The sequence below is a fragment of the Electrona antarctica genome, assembly GCF_951216825.1.
Source record: "Electrona antarctica genome assembly, chromosome: 13".
NCBI lineage: Eukaryota > Metazoa > Chordata > Actinopteri > Myctophiformes > Myctophidae > Electrona > Electrona antarctica.
This window is the reverse complement of record NC_136794.1, coordinates 48790139-48807349: the sequence shown is the minus strand read 5'-3', so window position 1 is coordinate 48807349 and position 17211 is coordinate 48790139. Positions and strand designations below refer to the sequence as shown.

The 17211-nt window shown below is 46.4% G+C and overlaps 1 protein-coding gene across 1 annotated transcript in view; it reads right to left on the bottom strand.

The window, feature by feature from the left end:
• Positions 1–17211, bottom strand: part of spegb (striated muscle enriched protein kinase b) — a gene marked incomplete at its 3' end in the record, with an annotated part of 93607 nt that overhangs the window by 13449 nt on the left and 62947 nt on the right. The window contains exons 16-33 of the mRNA XM_079517851.1: positions 16828–16951; positions 15430–15602; positions 14541–14653; positions 13398–13566; positions 12308–12404; positions 11878–12078; positions 11394–11451; positions 10745–10822; positions 9071–9243; positions 8941–8967; positions 8016–8168; positions 7673–7715; positions 7480–7548; positions 4625–7357; positions 3830–3980; positions 3204–3320; positions 853–1020; positions 5–127 (exon numbers count right to left, since the gene is read on the bottom strand). Coding sequence (XP_079373977.1) covers positions 5–127; positions 853–1020; positions 3204–3320; positions 3830–3980; positions 4625–7357; positions 7480–7548; positions 7673–7715; positions 8016–8168; positions 8941–8967; positions 9071–9243; positions 10745–10822; positions 11394–11451; positions 11878–12078; positions 12308–12404; positions 13398–13566; positions 14541–14653; positions 15430–15602; positions 16828–16951 — 4770 coding nt within the window. The remainder of the gene's footprint in view (positions 1–4; positions 128–852; positions 1021–3203; positions 3321–3829; positions 3981–4624; positions 7358–7479; positions 7549–7672; positions 7716–8015; positions 8169–8940; positions 8968–9070; positions 9244–10744; positions 10823–11393; positions 11452–11877; positions 12079–12307; positions 12405–13397; positions 13567–14540; positions 14654–15429; positions 15603–16827; positions 16952–17211) is intronic.

Sequence of the window (17211 nt, the reverse complement as noted above, 5' to 3'; positions counted from 1 at the left end):
GGACCCTCAGCCTTCCTCTCCAGGGAGTACGTGCAGGGGGCCATGGTGTCCGAGGGTCTCCACAGGACCAGCGCCGTGTTCTTGTACCTCTGAGGAACCTCGGGGGTCCCGGGACGATTGGGCAGACCTGCAAGACCGAAGGGATACCGTATTATTAAAATCATAATCTAAACCTAATAATCTTATGTGTACAGGCTGTTCTGGTCTAGAGAGTACAATGTGTTCTCTATCTATAGCAGTGGTTCCCAAACTTCTTTGTGTCAAGGACCCCCAAATCAACATTAATTAGCCCGCGGACCCCCCATTTGAAAACATATGCCAGTGACCCCGATAAGGGAGGATTTTTACGGCTCTAGCAGTGATTCCGAAACATATTAATTTCAAGGACCCCCAGTTTCACACGCATTAGTCTACGGACCCCTGATTTAATGGCATTTCTATCTCTGGTACCCCAATTTATATTGTAAAACCACTGTTAATTTAACTCTGAGAGTGTACAAATGGAACCAAATGGACCCCATTTGGTTCCATTTGTACACTCTCAGAGTTACAGAGCCACAACTATCTCTAATTGAGCTAGGTACCCTCAAGTACCCCCAGGGGGGCCCGGGCGGCTGGTGTAGCCGTCTGGGCACCTTGGCTGGTAATCCAGTCTGGCAGTGTGCCGCGGGTTCGACTCCCGATCCCGACGGCCTTTACTGCATGTCTATCTCTCCCCATTTCCTGTCAGCCTACTGTATACCTATCCCTCTATAAAAAAGAAAATAAAGGCGAAAGCCACAAAAAAGATATCTTAAAGTACCCCCAGGGGTCCCCAGACCCCACTTTGGGAACTCATGTTGTAGTACTTACGAGCCAGTGAGATGGTGCAGGAGGAGGACACGGCGGCCAGGGGGTTGGTGGCCACACACTCGTAGAGGCCGGCGTCCTTCTTGGTCGTCTGCATGATCATCAGCAGCTGTCGGCCGTCGGGGCAGGAGATCATGTTCATCCTGGCGTCGATCTCCATGGGCCTCTTATCTGTGGAAACCAAAATAACAAACACATAAATACTGTAGGAAATGCACCTGGATGTCCAAATCCATCTTTTTTTATGGATTTGGAGAGCAACGGACTGACCTCATGCACTGTGCGTTCCGTGACCCCTTCCCTTTTTTACCTTGACTCAAAAATGAAGCATTCCTATTTTTGCATGTCATAATAGGTGAACATTTGGCAAAAAATAGCAGAACTACAAGCTCACAACCGTGTTGCAACACAAGACGTTGTGACCTTTTAGATCAGCTATTTTAACAGGATTTAAGTGGTTAATTGACAAACAGGCAGACAGACAGAACCGCTTGCAATATCCTGCCACACATTTCTACAGGCAGGGTCAAAGTTATGTCATCTGAAACGCTCCTTCAAACTGTCTAAAAACAATTCAGAGCTAGAAGGTACAAAGCAAAACGGACAATTTGGTCGGAGACGGGACAGTGGCATATTTATTTCTCTGGTCAATGTGGTAAAAATTATGAACGGCGATGTAGAAAAATGGTGCTGAGGTGCACGGGATTGACTTTCACATAAACAATATGACGTGTTAAGCCATTTCGACCTGAGGCCGATTCTAAAAAAAAGTCTTCCAAGTTCTCCGTTTTCTGAAAAACCTACGTTTCTATGTCAGTGGTGCTCAAACTTTTTCATGTCAAGGACCCTCAGAATTATCTGTATTTGGCCGCCGACCCCCCATCTGAAGATATGTTGTTCCAGGGACCCCCCCAGAAGCAAAGATTTGAGTTAAAAACGTTTGCTCCGAAAGAATATATATTCAAAGATTTGCACCACATTTTCACGATTTTTCAAAAAATAGCAGACCTACAAGCTCATAGCGCGGCACCGAGTGCCGCGCTATGAGCTTGTAGGTCTGCTATTTTTCAATAGCTAAAGTATTACATAATGCTTAAAACGCTTCTACAGAATGTTACGACATGGCATTTGTTGCAAAATGTTTCCCCTTTCATTGTAATCATGAAATCTGAAAGGACTCATTTCCCAGGCATGTTTTATACTCTCAAAACAAGCATGTAGTCCAGTAATAATGTAATTTGACCTCAATCTAATTGCAAAAAAAACCAAACTCAGCTGATTTTGCATCTTCAATATATCCTGAATAACAGGTTGCCTGGAATAGTCTGAGGGGAAAGTGTTGAAAATGGCCTGTACAGTCTGGCCACCATTGACATCCTATTATAAGGCAATATTTTCTAAATGTCCTTATGCTTTAAGTAGCATGTGACATATCAAACTAGGGGGTTTTCATGATGCTGAATTCATTCCAGGCATTAGTTTTGCACAAAAACACTCATTGGGCTAGATTTTGCCATAGCAACTTGCTCAAATGTGATGATGTCCTATTCTGGGGGGGGGGGGGGGGGGGGCACTCTATGCGTATATACGATAGAGTGCTATGTCTACATAAAATGCTATCTAACTTACATAAGTTGAGCCTTTGCATACAGTATGTCATCACTAATTCACTAGCCTGGGGTCCACCTATGCTTTCTATGGCATAGGCAGCTCCGGGAGAATCTAGACGCAGCTGCACGACATGAGACTAATTAATTAAGAGCGAGAGAGAGAGGAGTGTGTGTGTGTGTGTGTGTGTGTCTACGTGTGTGCGTCAATTTAACAAAGGTGCAGACGATCAGAAATCAGAAAAAGTGGACTCGAAACCCAGACTTTTTTTTTCTCCCTGGAAATAAAAACGTCTGGGTTTCCGAGGCTACTAATTCACATCACTATAGAGGGTATGTCACTGAGTGGCAACAAACGACTTTCTGGCCTTGACAGCCCATTCATCCAAACAGAAAAGTCCTGTCTGATTGCATTAAACAATGTTAAACTCACCAACATTGCAGCTGTACGAAAAGCATAAAAATCCACCATACGTTATGAGCTACTTTCTGTCAAGAAATGCCCTACATTTGATCAGAGTTTGGAAGTGCTTGTTTTCAATAACACAACATTTTGCTGCCTCCTGCATTATGTGACATTTAGAAACAGGTGGTACGCAGGACGGTTGAGTGATTTCTAACGAGCGCTTCCAAACTCCAACACTCCATGCTGCTCAATGTTCTGCCACTCAGTCTAGATGAGGGGGGCGTGTCCTGATGGGACAATCATGCCTGTGCATACTCTCTATTGAGAAAGGGTGGTCTTACCCTTTAGCCAGGAGATATGTGGGTGGGGGCTCCCTGCTGGCAGACAGCTGAGAGTCACTGGATCTCCTTCCAGAAGGACGTGATCCCTCAACTTGATGTGGAAAACAGGAGGGAAGTCTAGGAGAAATAAGACACAACAATCCATCATCAGACCAAAATCAAAAGGGTCAAATTAAAAAGGTACTCTATTATCTAGCTATTGAATTCAAGCATGGTTAAAATGAGTTATGCCCATGTTAGGCTTTATTTTTATTGATTATTGGAACATTTTTGTTTACAATGGAAAAAGTGAAAGTGATCAAGACCAATATGACAACAAGCAAGACTTTCACAAAGACAAAGACAAATACTGTAGACACAAAAAAATCAAATCAACAAAAATTAAGGGAAACAAAAAAATAAAATACATTTTATATTGAAAATAGCCTACAAGCTCACAATGAGTCGCAGTGTGCCACAACATTGGGACTTTACTCTCTGCTAAGGTACATGTCTTCAAGACCTATATATATTTGTTTTGATTTGATATCCCTCAGAAAGTATCCATAGTCTTACTGGTTGACACAACATTATACTTTTAATCTTCAAATGGAGGAACTTCAAATGTACATGCAGGAGGAACTGACCAGAAGCCAGCTTGGAGTATTGCCGCGCGCGCAGGGAGGGATCTCTGGCGATGGCCGAGGGGAGATCGGGCTGTGAGATGGTCTTGTCTCTGGTCTTCCCTCTGGTCAGGCCCCAACGATCCCACCGAGATCTTCGCTCGACCTCCGCACCTGTTGGAGAGAGAATATACACATTTAGGCCTGACCTCAAAATAAATAAAAAATCTTCTAAATCCTCCAGTTTTCAGAAATAAATATTTTCACGATTTTTCAAAAATAATAGCAGACCTACAAGCTGACCTACAAGCTCATAGCGCGCCACTCGGTGGCGCGCTATGAGCTTGTAGATCTGCTATTTTTCAATAGCTAAAGCATAACATAATGCTAACACCAAAAGAGGTTCCCGCCCAGAATGGGTTAACGCTGACTGAAAAGAATACAATCTTTGTGCATGAATTGAAAAAAATGAATTGCTGAATGTAAACGTTTTACATTGCAGCAAGCAGTAAAGAAAAAGTGTTATATTTCAGAAAATATCATGAAAACAATTTAGTTATTTTAATTTTAATCATTTTAACCCATTCTGGGCGGGAACCCTTTTTGGTGTTTTAACTAAGCATTATGTTATACTTTAGCTATTTAAAAATAGCAGATCTACAAGCTACGAGCTTGTAGGTCTGCTATTTTAGAAAAATCGTGAAAATGCGGCGCAAATCTTTGAATATATATTCTTATTTCGACGTCAGGCCTAAATAAATCGCCATTTATCTCCAAAGTAGATGTTGAACAAGGCTAAAGTGAAGGGAATCCTTTCGTACCCTTGGACGTGTCTGACTTGAGGCTGGACATGGAGTCCAGAGACTCCGTCGAGGCTCCGTTGGTGGTCTGTGCCGCCAGCTGGTTCTGGGGAACCTTCATGCCACGACTCTCTGACATGGAACGGCGAATCATCGACAGAATGGGCGTCTTCTTCTGCTCCTTCTCCTCCGACGTTGTCCGCCTCTCCTCCGAGTAGCTACGGATCCTGGAGGAAATCCCAGCGACTGTCGATTCGATCTTCCTGCGCATGGCCAACACGGGCGACTCGTTGGGTTTCTTGGGGTCCTTGTCTTCTTGTTCGGGCTGGGCGTCGGCGTCGGCTACACTGTCCACCTGCATCGCCTCTGCTGTGTCCTTCTTCTCTTGAGATCCTTTTCGGCCAAGGGTCCAAGATAGCCTGCGAGTCGAAGGGACCGATTCCTCTTCTTTGGGCTTTTCTTCCTTGATGTTCTCAGTCGATGGCGCCCGCCTCAGGCGCATGGAAAGCCTCTTCATGAAGCCTTGATCCTTCTGAGCCTCACGGAGGTCTTGGACCGACTTTGACTTCTCCATGAGGTTCCGTTGCGCAATTTCCAACGGTGCACCGATGGGTCCGGGCCGGTACATCTCCTCTGGGGATTCCGTGGGGTCTGAAGGAGTCACTGGAGACTTCTCCTCGTTCTTTGACCAGGGGAGACGTCTCAGGCTCCTCGTGAGGGAAGATTCACGCTTTTTGAAACGAGCCTCAAAGACCTCCTCCGATGTGATGTCCTGGAAGTCGCCTCCTGCCGAGGGAGGCTCTCTCTGGGGAGGTGGGCTAGGTTCTTTTGTCATCATTTCAGGCGACGCCACCCGCGAGTAGACAGCCGCGTGCTCGGCGACGACCGGCTTTGACGGACCGGGGAAGGCGGAGGGAGCGCTGGCAGGGACATGTGCAGGAGGTGTAGGAGAAAATGTTTGGGCCGCCGTGGGTGACGGTGATGGGGCTGGAACAGCTATGGGAGTAGAGGGGCCTAAAGGCGTTTCCATTTGCGGCTGCATAGTCTGCATGATGCTTGCATATGCTGAAGTCCTGCCGTCTGGAAGCACGACGCGGGCTGGGAGTGCAGGCGCGGCGGGCTCTGAGAGCACGAACAGGGCTGGGGGTGGGGCCGCAGCGGGCTTTGGATGTTCTTGGGTAGGTGTGACCATGACCGAGTTCGTGCTGATGACCATCTCGGAGGTTTTAACTGGCATACTTACTTCCTCTTCTACCATTTCCTGGACCCTGTCTTCATCCTCTTTGGGCTTTGTCTCCGCGACTCCGACACCCTCGTTCTCCACTTCCTCCATCGCCTCTTCTCTTTCGTCCTCCATTTTGTCCTCCTGCATAGAGCTCTGGTCCCCGAGAGTAGGAGTAGTGGTCTCTCTCTGGGGGGACGCGTCCATCGGCTCTTCCGAGATGCTCATGTCCTTTTCCGAGAAACCGCTCGTGCTCGACCTCTCGTCGAAGTTACTATCCGTGGTCACACCTTCCATCTTTTCAGTCATCGTCTCGTCGGTCTTGACCTCTTTCTCGGCCACCGACTCTTCTTCGCACTCCATTTTGGTTGGACTCTCCTCTCGAATGGACTCTGGAGTGGGGGGCTTCGGCGAAGGATCTCTGGGCGTCACGGGCCGAGAGTCCAGCTTGACCTGTTCGGTGAGCGAGGACATGGATATGGCCTCCTTGAGCCTCCGCTCCTCTATCTGAGCCAGGGGGATCTCCAAGGGGGCTCCGGAACGCCGAGTCGGCATCGGCTCCGAGTCGCCTTGGCTGAAGGAGGCGCTTTTGCGAAGAACTTTAGGCTTCGGGGCGTCGTCTCTCTGGGAGTCACAAGAGCCGGCCCTGATGAGCGGGGGCGGGCCCAGGCGCTGTCCTCGGGTGTGGCGCTCCAACGACGACGCGCGTTTCTCGTCTCCCATCCCCAACGTCTCCATCAGGGGGCCTCGCAGGCCGCTCATCTTCTTGTCCACGGCGGAGCCGCGGAGCAGCCGCTGTCTCATCTGCTCCAGCTTCATGGCGTAGTCCTCCTGACTCATGTTGGCGGCGCCCGGACTGACGCTTCTCCTCGGCAGCTCCATGGACACCGCCTTCTTGAGGACCTTCCTGCCGTCCGCGGGGACGTCCTCGCCCGCTCCTTCCTCGGGCAGGATGCGAAGTGCCAGCGCGCTGTCGGCAGAGCCGCCCCTCCGTAGCTCCCCTCTGCGGCGCGCTGCAGGCTCCGCTTTGTCCGACTCCACGCTGGAGCCGCGGCGCAGGGGCCTTCTGGAGATCTCCGACCTCTGAGGTAACGCGGCGGGCGGCTCGTCGTCCGACGACCCCTTGTCGTTTTCCTGGGACGACTTCTTCCGGAGGCGGGCGGCGGCCCTGCCCGAGGAGTCCAAGCCTTGATCTTTATCGCCTCCTCCCGCCGGTTCGGACGTCGTCGTCGTCATCGTCGCCTCCTGGACTTGACCCGGACTCGAGGTTCCGTTCTGCTTCCCCGTCTCCTTCTCGTCGCTCTGGATGTCGGTCAGGGAGATCCTGGACCCGGAGAACTCCATGGTCAGTGGCATGGGGATGAAGGGCAGCTCGTCGAGGTCTTCGTCGGAGTCGGACGACGACGACGGTAACGGCGAGCCCTCTTTCTGGTGTTTGGGGACGGCGATGGAGATGTGACTGGACGAGTCGTTGAGCAGCTCCGGGATGGACCTCAGGACCATCTTGGATTTGTAGCTGATTAAAGATCTCTACGACGGGGGCAAATTAACACAACAATACTGACGTTAAACTTACAGAAGAAAGTTGAATTTGAAGCAAATTGACACAATAGAATCTTTTAGCAATTTTGGTTTCGTTTTTTATAACATACCTGCCATTTTCTGCGAGCTACAAACTTCTTGAGGGCGTCTGTACTTATGGCCTTCCCCTTGGTTAGCGTCTGGACAAAATGAGAACAAGTGACTAATTAATAGAATAGAATAGAATTTGACAACAGCATTAATATTAATATGCATTAATTAACATTACTACCCTAATCATTACAGCACCTCGCCCCATCTCACCTTGAACCAGGGATGTCGGAGACACTCCTGAGAATCAGGCCTCCTGCAAGAAGATTAGTCAGTTTACTTTCACTATTTAATTCATCCATGAAGTAGTAACAACGACTGTAAACACTGATATACAAGTTAAGAAGAATTACACTGTAATTGCATTATTTTTATATATACTTTTACTCTCAGATGAATTTGATCTTTCTATTGACTTTCTTATCTTATCTTCTCCACTCACAGTCTGTCCGCTACCAGCACCTTGATGATGAAGCCCTTGGCCTCTCTGCAGAGCTCAGAGAACATGCTCTAATGTCTACAGTCAAACGTTGTATATAATATCTTGTCCACTCACAGTCTGTCCGCTACCAGCACCTTGATGATGAAGCCCTTGGCCTCTCTGCAGAGCTCAGAGAACATGCTCTCCTCGAAGGCAACGTTGTAGTTCCGGATGTTCAGGACCGAGCTGCGGTCGTTCTCTCCAGCGAACGGAGAGACTCCTGTCAGGCTGAACGCACAAACACACACATTTATTAATACTCCATCTAACGCAGAGACTCCTGTCAGGCTGAACGCACACACACACACACACACACACACACACACACACACACACACACACACACACACACACACACACACACACACACACACACACACACACACACACACACACACACACACACACACACACACACACACACGCACGCACGCATGCACGCACGCACGTGAGCACGCACGTGCACACGCACACTTACACACGTACTTGAGTTAAAGGTACAAAAGTATTGGCATCAAATACTTACACACTAACACACAGACACAGGCACACAGGCCAGGGAGGAGGGCATGTACAGTACAGTACAGTACAGTACAGTACAGTACAGTACAGTACAGTACAGTACAGTACAGTACAGTACAGTACAGTACAGTACAGTACAGTACAGTACAGTACAGTACAGTACAGTACCACTCACTTCAGCATAACATATTTGTAATTTTTGAATTAATATTTGATAATTTTCTGAAAACTTAGTTCAGGATTTAGAAGGCGTTTTTAGAATTGGGCTAATCCTAAATGGGTTAAGTGTGAATACGTTTTTGATTGTCTTGTTGCCTCTGAAGTTCAGAGTCTGAACCAGCTCTGAGTGACCAGGTCATAATCTAAAATTCTAAATTGTTGTTTAGTCTCCCTCCTTGGCCACTAAAATAAACATAACTTAATGCTAAAGATAATGTTCACAAAAACAAATAATGCAAAGCAAAAATATTTTACTCACCAAAGATATGCAATTACACCCACTGGCCTATAGGAGAGAGAGAGAGAGAGAGATAGGGAGGATTAGATGGATATAGTGGAGTGTGGAAAAAAAGAAATTGGTGCTCAGAATACAGGTATTTTTTTTTTACCAGATGTCGGTTGCTTTGGACACAGGAGACTGGTTGACGATTTCTGGGGCAACAAATTCCGGTGTTCCATATTTGCAATACTGATCTTCGCCAGGAATGAGCTCCACAGCGTTGCCAAAATCACAGATTCGTATCTGGTCCCCGTGTGGGTCGGCCATGAGGATGTTATCAGGCTGAGGACAGAGAACATATGGGTCTGCAATGAGGATGTTATCAGGCTGAGGACAGAGAACATATGGGTCTGCCATGAGGATGTTATCAGGCTGAGGACAGAGAACATATGGGTCTGCCATGAGGATGTTATCAGGCTGAGGACAGAGAACATATGGGTCTGCCATGAGGATGTTATCAGGCTGAGGACAGAGAACATATGGGTCTGCCATGAGGATGTTATCAGGCTGAGGACAGAGAACATATGGGTCTGCCATGAGGATGTTATCAGGCTGAGGACAGAGAACATATGGGTCTGCCATGAGGATGTTATCAGGCTGAGGACAGAAGAAGAAGAGTGTCACGCCTGCCACACCTACCCGGTCTTCCTCCCCTTCATTCTAACCTATCTAATTCTATAGGAGTGAGACAGAGGTGCAGGAGAGGAGGCGGAGGCAACCAATCATCTCTGCTATAAAGCCTGGTCCTACCCTTCACACCCCTGCCAGATCTTCAGTCTACCTGGACCTAGTCAGTAGTCAGTCATGTTCCACTCGGGCTAGCAGCAACTTATCACTCTGTGTGTTATCCTGAATACTTACATCTCTCTCCTGTGTTTGCAGTACCTCCTACCACCCTGGACCTGGAGATTGGAAGCTTGCCTAACCTGCCTCTGTCTGCCATCTGTACACTCTGCTCTGCTCCTGAACTTTACCTGAAGTATATCATTAAATCTATATTCTAAAACTGCAACTCTGTCTGTCTCCTTGTCTGTACCTGGGTTCAAACTAACATATATGACAGAGATGAAAATATATATCAACTTGAATTATTCATCATCGCAAATTAATCATGTATTTATTTCATTATTTAAAATTAGTTATCAAATTTAATTCTGATATTTGTTTAGAATTTAGCCCCGGCCCGGCCCGGCCCAGCCCGGCCTAGCGGTCCGGGCCACCGACAGTGTGTCGCGCGTTCGAGTCCCGATCCCGACAACCTTTTTCTGCCCCGTCTCTCTCCCTGTTTGCTGTCAAGCTACTAAAGGCAAAAAGCCCCCCCCCAAAAAATATATAGATGGATAGGGGAGGAGACAGACCCGAGGCGGGGTTGGCGAAAGGGCCTTTCTGTGTGGAGTTTACATGTTCTCCCCGTGTCCCCTAGGGTAGGTACCCTCACAAAAAACATGCTGTAATCCTGGTCTCTAAACTGCCTCCCCCTGGCCAGCTGGGGCGCCTGATGGAGGGGAAAGGAACTGGTCGGAATAACGTGTTCCTTCCACGCGCTACGTCCAACCAGGGAAACTCCCCCCTGTCAGGTGTAAAAGGAGCGACTTGGACACTCATGCATGAAGGAAGCATGAGTTCAAGTCCGTTGCTCTCCCCAGGTTGGCGGAGGGTGTGTAGAGCCCAGGATCACATTAGATAATTGACAGGGGTGAAAATGGGTTACAAAATCGTGGGATAAAAATTATGAAAAAAAAAGAGAAGGAGAAGGTTGAATTGTGATCATGATAGAAGCTACCTTGATGTCCAGGTGTAAGACGTTCTGATGGTGAAGGTAGTCCACACCCTCCAAGAGCTGTCTCATACAGGAACGGACCTGGGAGGCAAACACATCGTCCACATAGAATACATTAAGCCATTCTGGGCTATACTTTAGCCGTTGAAAAATAGCAGATCTACAAGCTCATAGCGTGGCACTATGAACTTGTAGGTCTGCTATTTTTGAAAAATCGTGAAAATGTGGCGCAAATCTTTGAGTATATATTCTTTCAGAGTGAATGTTTTTAAGTCAAATCTTTGCTTCTGGCCTGGGGGGTTCCTGAAACAACATATTTTCAGATGGGGGTCGGCGGCCAATTACATATAATTTTTGGGGTCCTTGACGTGAAATAGTTTGAAAATCACTGACATAGAAACATTTGTGGAATCGTCCTCAGGTCAAAATGGGTTAAATAAACAAGAAATTGTTAAATGGTTGAAATTGTGATGTGAGATTGAGAGAGAAGTTGTTGTCCACTCATACAGAAGAGAGAGAAGTTGTTGTCCACTCATACAGAAGAGAGAGAAGTTGTTGTCCACTCATACAGAAGAGAGAGAAGTTGTTGTCCACTCATACAGAAGAGAGAGAAGTTGTTGTCCACTCATACAGAAGAGAGAGAACTACTCACATCAGACTCCATCACTGTAGATCTCTTGGTAAACCTGTCCAGCATCTCTTCGTTGCAGCTGCATGTCAATTAAGAAACTGTTGTTTGTTTTTTGGCACCTGTTGTTTGTTTTCTGGATATGTTATATCTCTTGTACAATGTTTCATTGTGATTTACATAGGTAGAGGCCTCGTATAAGCCCCTTGGGCTTTTTTGCCTCAGCCTAGCACTTTACCCTTCTTATATGTATATGTTCACTGTGTTGTTGTTTTTTATACTGTGCTGAATAAATAAATACAAATACTGAGTGTGTGTGTGTGTGTGTGTGTGCGTGCGCACATTTCTCACAAACTGAGCCACTCAAATCAACCAAAACCATGTATGGGGGGAACAAATGTGTCTAGAGACCTTGTGATGACCCAAAAGAGAAATGAAAATATTTGTAGAAAAACTGCTCGTTTCTGGAAAACATCACCCACTGAGTACGACCTCTACAAAAGGATACATTTCGGTCACGACGATGACCGCATTTTTCTTCTCGAAGGCGTCGTGGAAATAGAGGATTCTCTCGTGGTCCAGTTTGGACAGCAGGTTCATCTCTCTCAGGGCGGACGCCTTCTTCTTGGAACGAGCAGAGATGAACTTTGCGGCGTAGTCCATTTTTCCAACCTTCTGGCTCACCCGTTTCACGTAGCAGAACGCACCCCTGGGGAAGACACGTTGGAAGTGTGATGGAGGAGGAGGGGGGAGATAATAAATAGTAGGAAGATAAGAAAATGATTTAGCAAAAAACAGACACTCTACAAGCTCACAACGTGTAACATCGGAAAATAAATCTGGAAGTAGTTCAATCTCTATCAGAATGACAATGATCACAGACACTGATCCAACCGATACGAGGCAGGAGTAAGAGGAGTGTTTAGCAACTGACTTACCTTCCTATTTCCTTGTAGATGTCATAATAGTCGGTCAGCCGGCGCATCCTCCTCAGCTTGGACGCCTCGTCCTCGATGGGATCCTGTCTACATTTAGCTAATGGGAAACATCGGAGTTGTTGACTCAGAAGAACCTTAGAGTATATATGAATAGAGACTGCACCGGATATCTCCTCCCATCCACTTGCATTAAGTTGCTCAAAAGCGCATGAGGCGATTTCAGTGCATTCTGGGATGGATTTGCCCCAAACTCATGAACGCGCTGGCCGTTGACTATCATTGCACGCGTTTACGTATGAAACAGCGGCGTTCACGTATGAAACAGCGTTCACGTGTCATCATGATTGAACGTGCACAATGATAGTCAACGGACCAGCACGTTCATGAGTTTGGCCCAGCGCTGCAATACCAAGCGAGCTGCAATACCAAGCCACTCGGTGGCGCTCATAGCGCGCCACTCGGTGGCGTGCTATGAGCGCCACCGAGCTTGTAGATGAGCTTGTAGATCTGCTATTTTTGAAAAACGACTGACATAGCTTTTACAGAAAACTGTCAGGATGTAGAAGACATTTTTTGAATCTGATCTCAGGTCAGAATGGGTTAAACTAACTATTCAAGAGACTATGACTAAAACAAAAAAACTAATAAAATCAACACAGCAGTTCATGGGAACTTGGAAGAGGAAGGAGGCCCTTTTACCTTCGTGCACGGTGAGCTCAGCCTTGCAGGACACGGACCCCGCCAGGTTCTTACCTTCGTGCACGGTGAGCTCAGCCTTGCAGGACACGGACCCCGCCAGGTTCTTACCTTCGTGCACGGTGAGCTCAGCCTTGCAGGACACGGACCCCGCCAGGTTCTTACCTTCGTGCACGGTGAGCTCAGCCTTGCAGGACACGGACCCCGCCAGGTTCCGGGCCGTGCAGGTGTAGACCCCCGAGTCCTCCTACCTTACTCCTCCTACCTTACTCCTCCTACCTTACTCCTCCTACCTTACTCCTCCTACCTTACTCCTCCTACCTTACTCCTCCTACCTTACTCCTCCTAGCTTACTCCTCCTACCTTACTCCTCCTACCTTACTCCTACTCTTACCTTCGTGCACGGTGAGCTCCGCCTTGCAGGACACAGACCCCGCCAGGTTCCGGGCCGTGCAGGTGTAGACCCCCGAGTCCTCTGGCCGAGTGTTCAGGATCACCAGAGAGCACTCGTTGTCGTCGTATACGAACGTGTAATGGCTGCTCTCCGAGAGCAAGCTGTCATTCTGAAATGAAGTTATTGTACGATGAGGAGCATGGTTGGTTTAATAAAGATTTTTCTTGAACCCAAAGACCCGGGAAACGCATCTGTGTCACATCATAGTTTTTAACCACATTAACCATTATTTTAAACTTTAGCTGTTGGACAAATAGCAGACATACCAGCTCATAAGTTGTGCCGCGCTACGAGCTTGTAGATCTGCTATTTTTGAAAAATCATGAAAATGTGGCGCAAATCTTTGAATAGATTCTTTCACCGCAAATGTTTTTAACTCATATATTTGCTTCTGGGGGTCCCTGGAACAACATATGTTCAGATGGGGGGGGGGGGGGGGGGGGTGGTTCGGTGGCGTATTACACATCATTTTTGGAGATCTTGATATTAAATAGTTTGAGAACCACTGATATAGAAACGTCATGATTTAGAAGACATTTTGTAGAATCTTGTCTGAGGTCCCATTTACATAGACCTGACATAGACATTTAGAAAATGTCTTCTAAATCCTGACCGTTTTCTGAAATACCTATGTTTCTGTATCAGTGGTGCTCAATATTTCATGTCAAGGACCCCCAGAAACTATATGTAATTGGCCACCGACCACCATCTGAAAATATGTTGTTCCAGGAACCCCTCAGAAGCAAAGATTTGAGTTAAAATGTTCACTCTGTAATAATATATATTCAATGATTTTCAACACATTTTCACGATTTTTCAAAGAAATAGCAGACCTACGAGCTCATAGCGCGGCACTCGGTGCCGCGCTATGAGCTTGTAGATCTGCTATTTTTCAATAGCTAAGGTATAACATAATGCTTTAAAACACCAAAAGGGGTTCCCGTTCAGAATGGGTTCATCGGTTCAACCCTGTTGAAGGATCATAAGGATTCATAATGATTCTCTTGAAACTCAGTCTTTGTATTGAGTTTGTGCTTGAAATGTACTACTGTTAATACATATTTCAATCAATCAATCAATTACCTTGAACCAGAGGATGTCGGGGACCGGCTTGCCCTCCACGACCACGGCGAAGCGGGGAGTCTCCCCAGCGCCCACGTCCAGGTCCTCCATGATGATTTCAAACGTCGGCGGGGCTACGTATGGAGGGACACGGAATAAAGTCATTCTTGAGTATAAGTAGCCTTGCCGAGCCATGAGGCCCATAGGGGCATGGAGCCTATCTCCTGTTTCTGTAGCGTGAGGCAGCTTGATGTACAAGTACACCCCCTGGACATGACCCTAGGGCAGGAGCCTATCTCCTGTTTCTGTAGCGTGAGGCAGCTTGATGTCCAAGTACACCCCCTGGACATGACGCTAGTACAGTATGTCGCAGGGACTTACCCCCAATCCAACCCTTGATGCTGAGTGTCAAGCAGGGAGGCACTGGGTCCCATTTTTTACAGTCTTTGGTATGACCCGACCGGGGATCGAACCCCGACCTCCCAGACCCAGGGCGGACACTCTAACCACAAGGCCAACTGAGCTGGTTTCTGAGTATGACTCATTGAATAAAGTTTGCATATCGTCTGTGCATATACGTTAAGTGTTCTCAATTCGTAAATAGAAAAGGCCAATCAAATTCAAATTGATTAGGAGATTTGTCACTTTCTGACAAAAAACTGGTCGAAACATCATAGCCTAAAATGAGTGTCCAAAATTGGGACCAGTATCTACAGTATCTAACACCAAATTCTGGCATGGGTTGAGCTCTACCACGCAGGTAGAGCAGCTATGAAACTAAACCAAACGTTGCTGTCCAGATCAGATCCCCACTGGGCCTCCTCACCAGATCAGATCCCCACTGGGCCTCCTCACCAGATCAGATCCCCACTGGGCCTCCTCACCAGATCAGATCCCCCCTGGGCCTCACCTGCCAGCTCGATGCTGAAGCTGCAGGAGTCGCTGCCCTGCTTGTTGGAGGCCACGCACGCCATCTGACCCACATCGGCGCCCCTCACTTTCAGCAGCGTCAGGGTGTGCTGGTCGTCGTCTGGCATGGTCATCTCATACAGGCCTGGTCGGTTGGACAGGACCACACCCCTCCTGGGAGAAAGAAGAGCTATAGTTTGACAAAGACCCGCAAGGTCGAAACGTCGTATTTTTTTGCCTGCCTGTCGCTGAATTAAAGTTTGGAGCATCATTATGTGAGTTGCGATCAGCCCCTGCTTTCTTTTCATTGTTCACTGTTTCTACAGTTTTGGCTCCAGCACCAATGGAGGATGTGCGTTGCTTCTCCTACCCAGAAAGAAGAACCCGCAGCACCAAGGTTAAAATAGTTTGGGATTTTATCACAGACTGGACCCAACTTATGACTGAAACTGCATCCTTCGAATACTCAATTGCCAGGAGGAACAATGTCAAAAGGAAAGTTCCATGAAATATGGGACTACTTTTATTTGTATATTAAAGGATGGTTGCATTAACAATTTGTAATTGGTAATACATTACGGATGATATAATCACTATTGTCAACAACAGAATGTGGAGGGATGTTGTCCATTTGTGACGATGCTTAGTTTTAGTGTTAGTTTCAGTTTTTTATACTTTGGGTTATTTCAACCGACTTCCAAACATCCACAAACAAAAACTAAGGGCATTTTGTCTATGGTTTTATGTAATTTTAGTTTTGTAAACACACAGAGAATTAAAAATGTATAATAAATCGATCAATAAAACTACTACGCTGTTGAAAAGAATAATAATAACTTCTTTCTCCAAACCTCCTGGGTTACAAGCAGTGGTGGAAAGTAACTAAGTACTTTTACTTAAGTACTGTACTTGCGTACAATTTTGAGGTATTTGTACTTGAGTATTTCCAAATTCCAGTACTTTTACTTCTACTCCACTACATCTCAGAGCCAAAATTTGACTCCACTACAATTATTTGAAAACTTTAGTTACTAGTTACTTTGGAGATTTAAATTTTGATTAGAAAACATACATTAACCACTTCAACCATATACATTTCGACCATTTGAAAATAGCAGATCTACAAGCTCACAATGCGTCGCAACGCATGGCACATTCTGCACAATGAGTACTTTTACTTTTAGTACTTTAAGTACATGTTGATGCCGATACTTTTGTACTTTTACAAGTACATTTTCAATTCCGTACTTTTACTTGTAACGAAGTAGTTCTAAATTGCATTTATATATATATATTGGTACTTTTACTTAACTAAAACAATTGAGTACTTTTCCCACCACTGGTTACAAGATAACTATTTGTTCTGTTCATTACAAATAAATGATACAAAACGACGTACCTCTTCCAGATGATTGTAGCGTTGACGTGGTTCAGCGTGACAGTGATGGTGACCGACTGGTTCTCCATCACGTACACCATGTCTGGCTTATCCACGATCACCGGCGCCTCTTGGAGGTAGGGACCTGGAGGGAAAAGAAATGTGGCGCAAATCATTGAATATATATTTCAGAGCGAACATTTTTAACTAAAATATTTGCTTCTGGGGGGTCCCTGGAACTACATATTTTGAGATGGGGGTCCGTGGCCCAATAGAGATAATTCTGGGGGTCCTTGAAAAGGTTGAGCACCACTGACATAGAAACATAGGTTTTTCAGAAAACACACACAGGATTTAGAAGCCTTTTTTTAATCGACCTCAGTCCAAAATTGGTTAATTATTTGC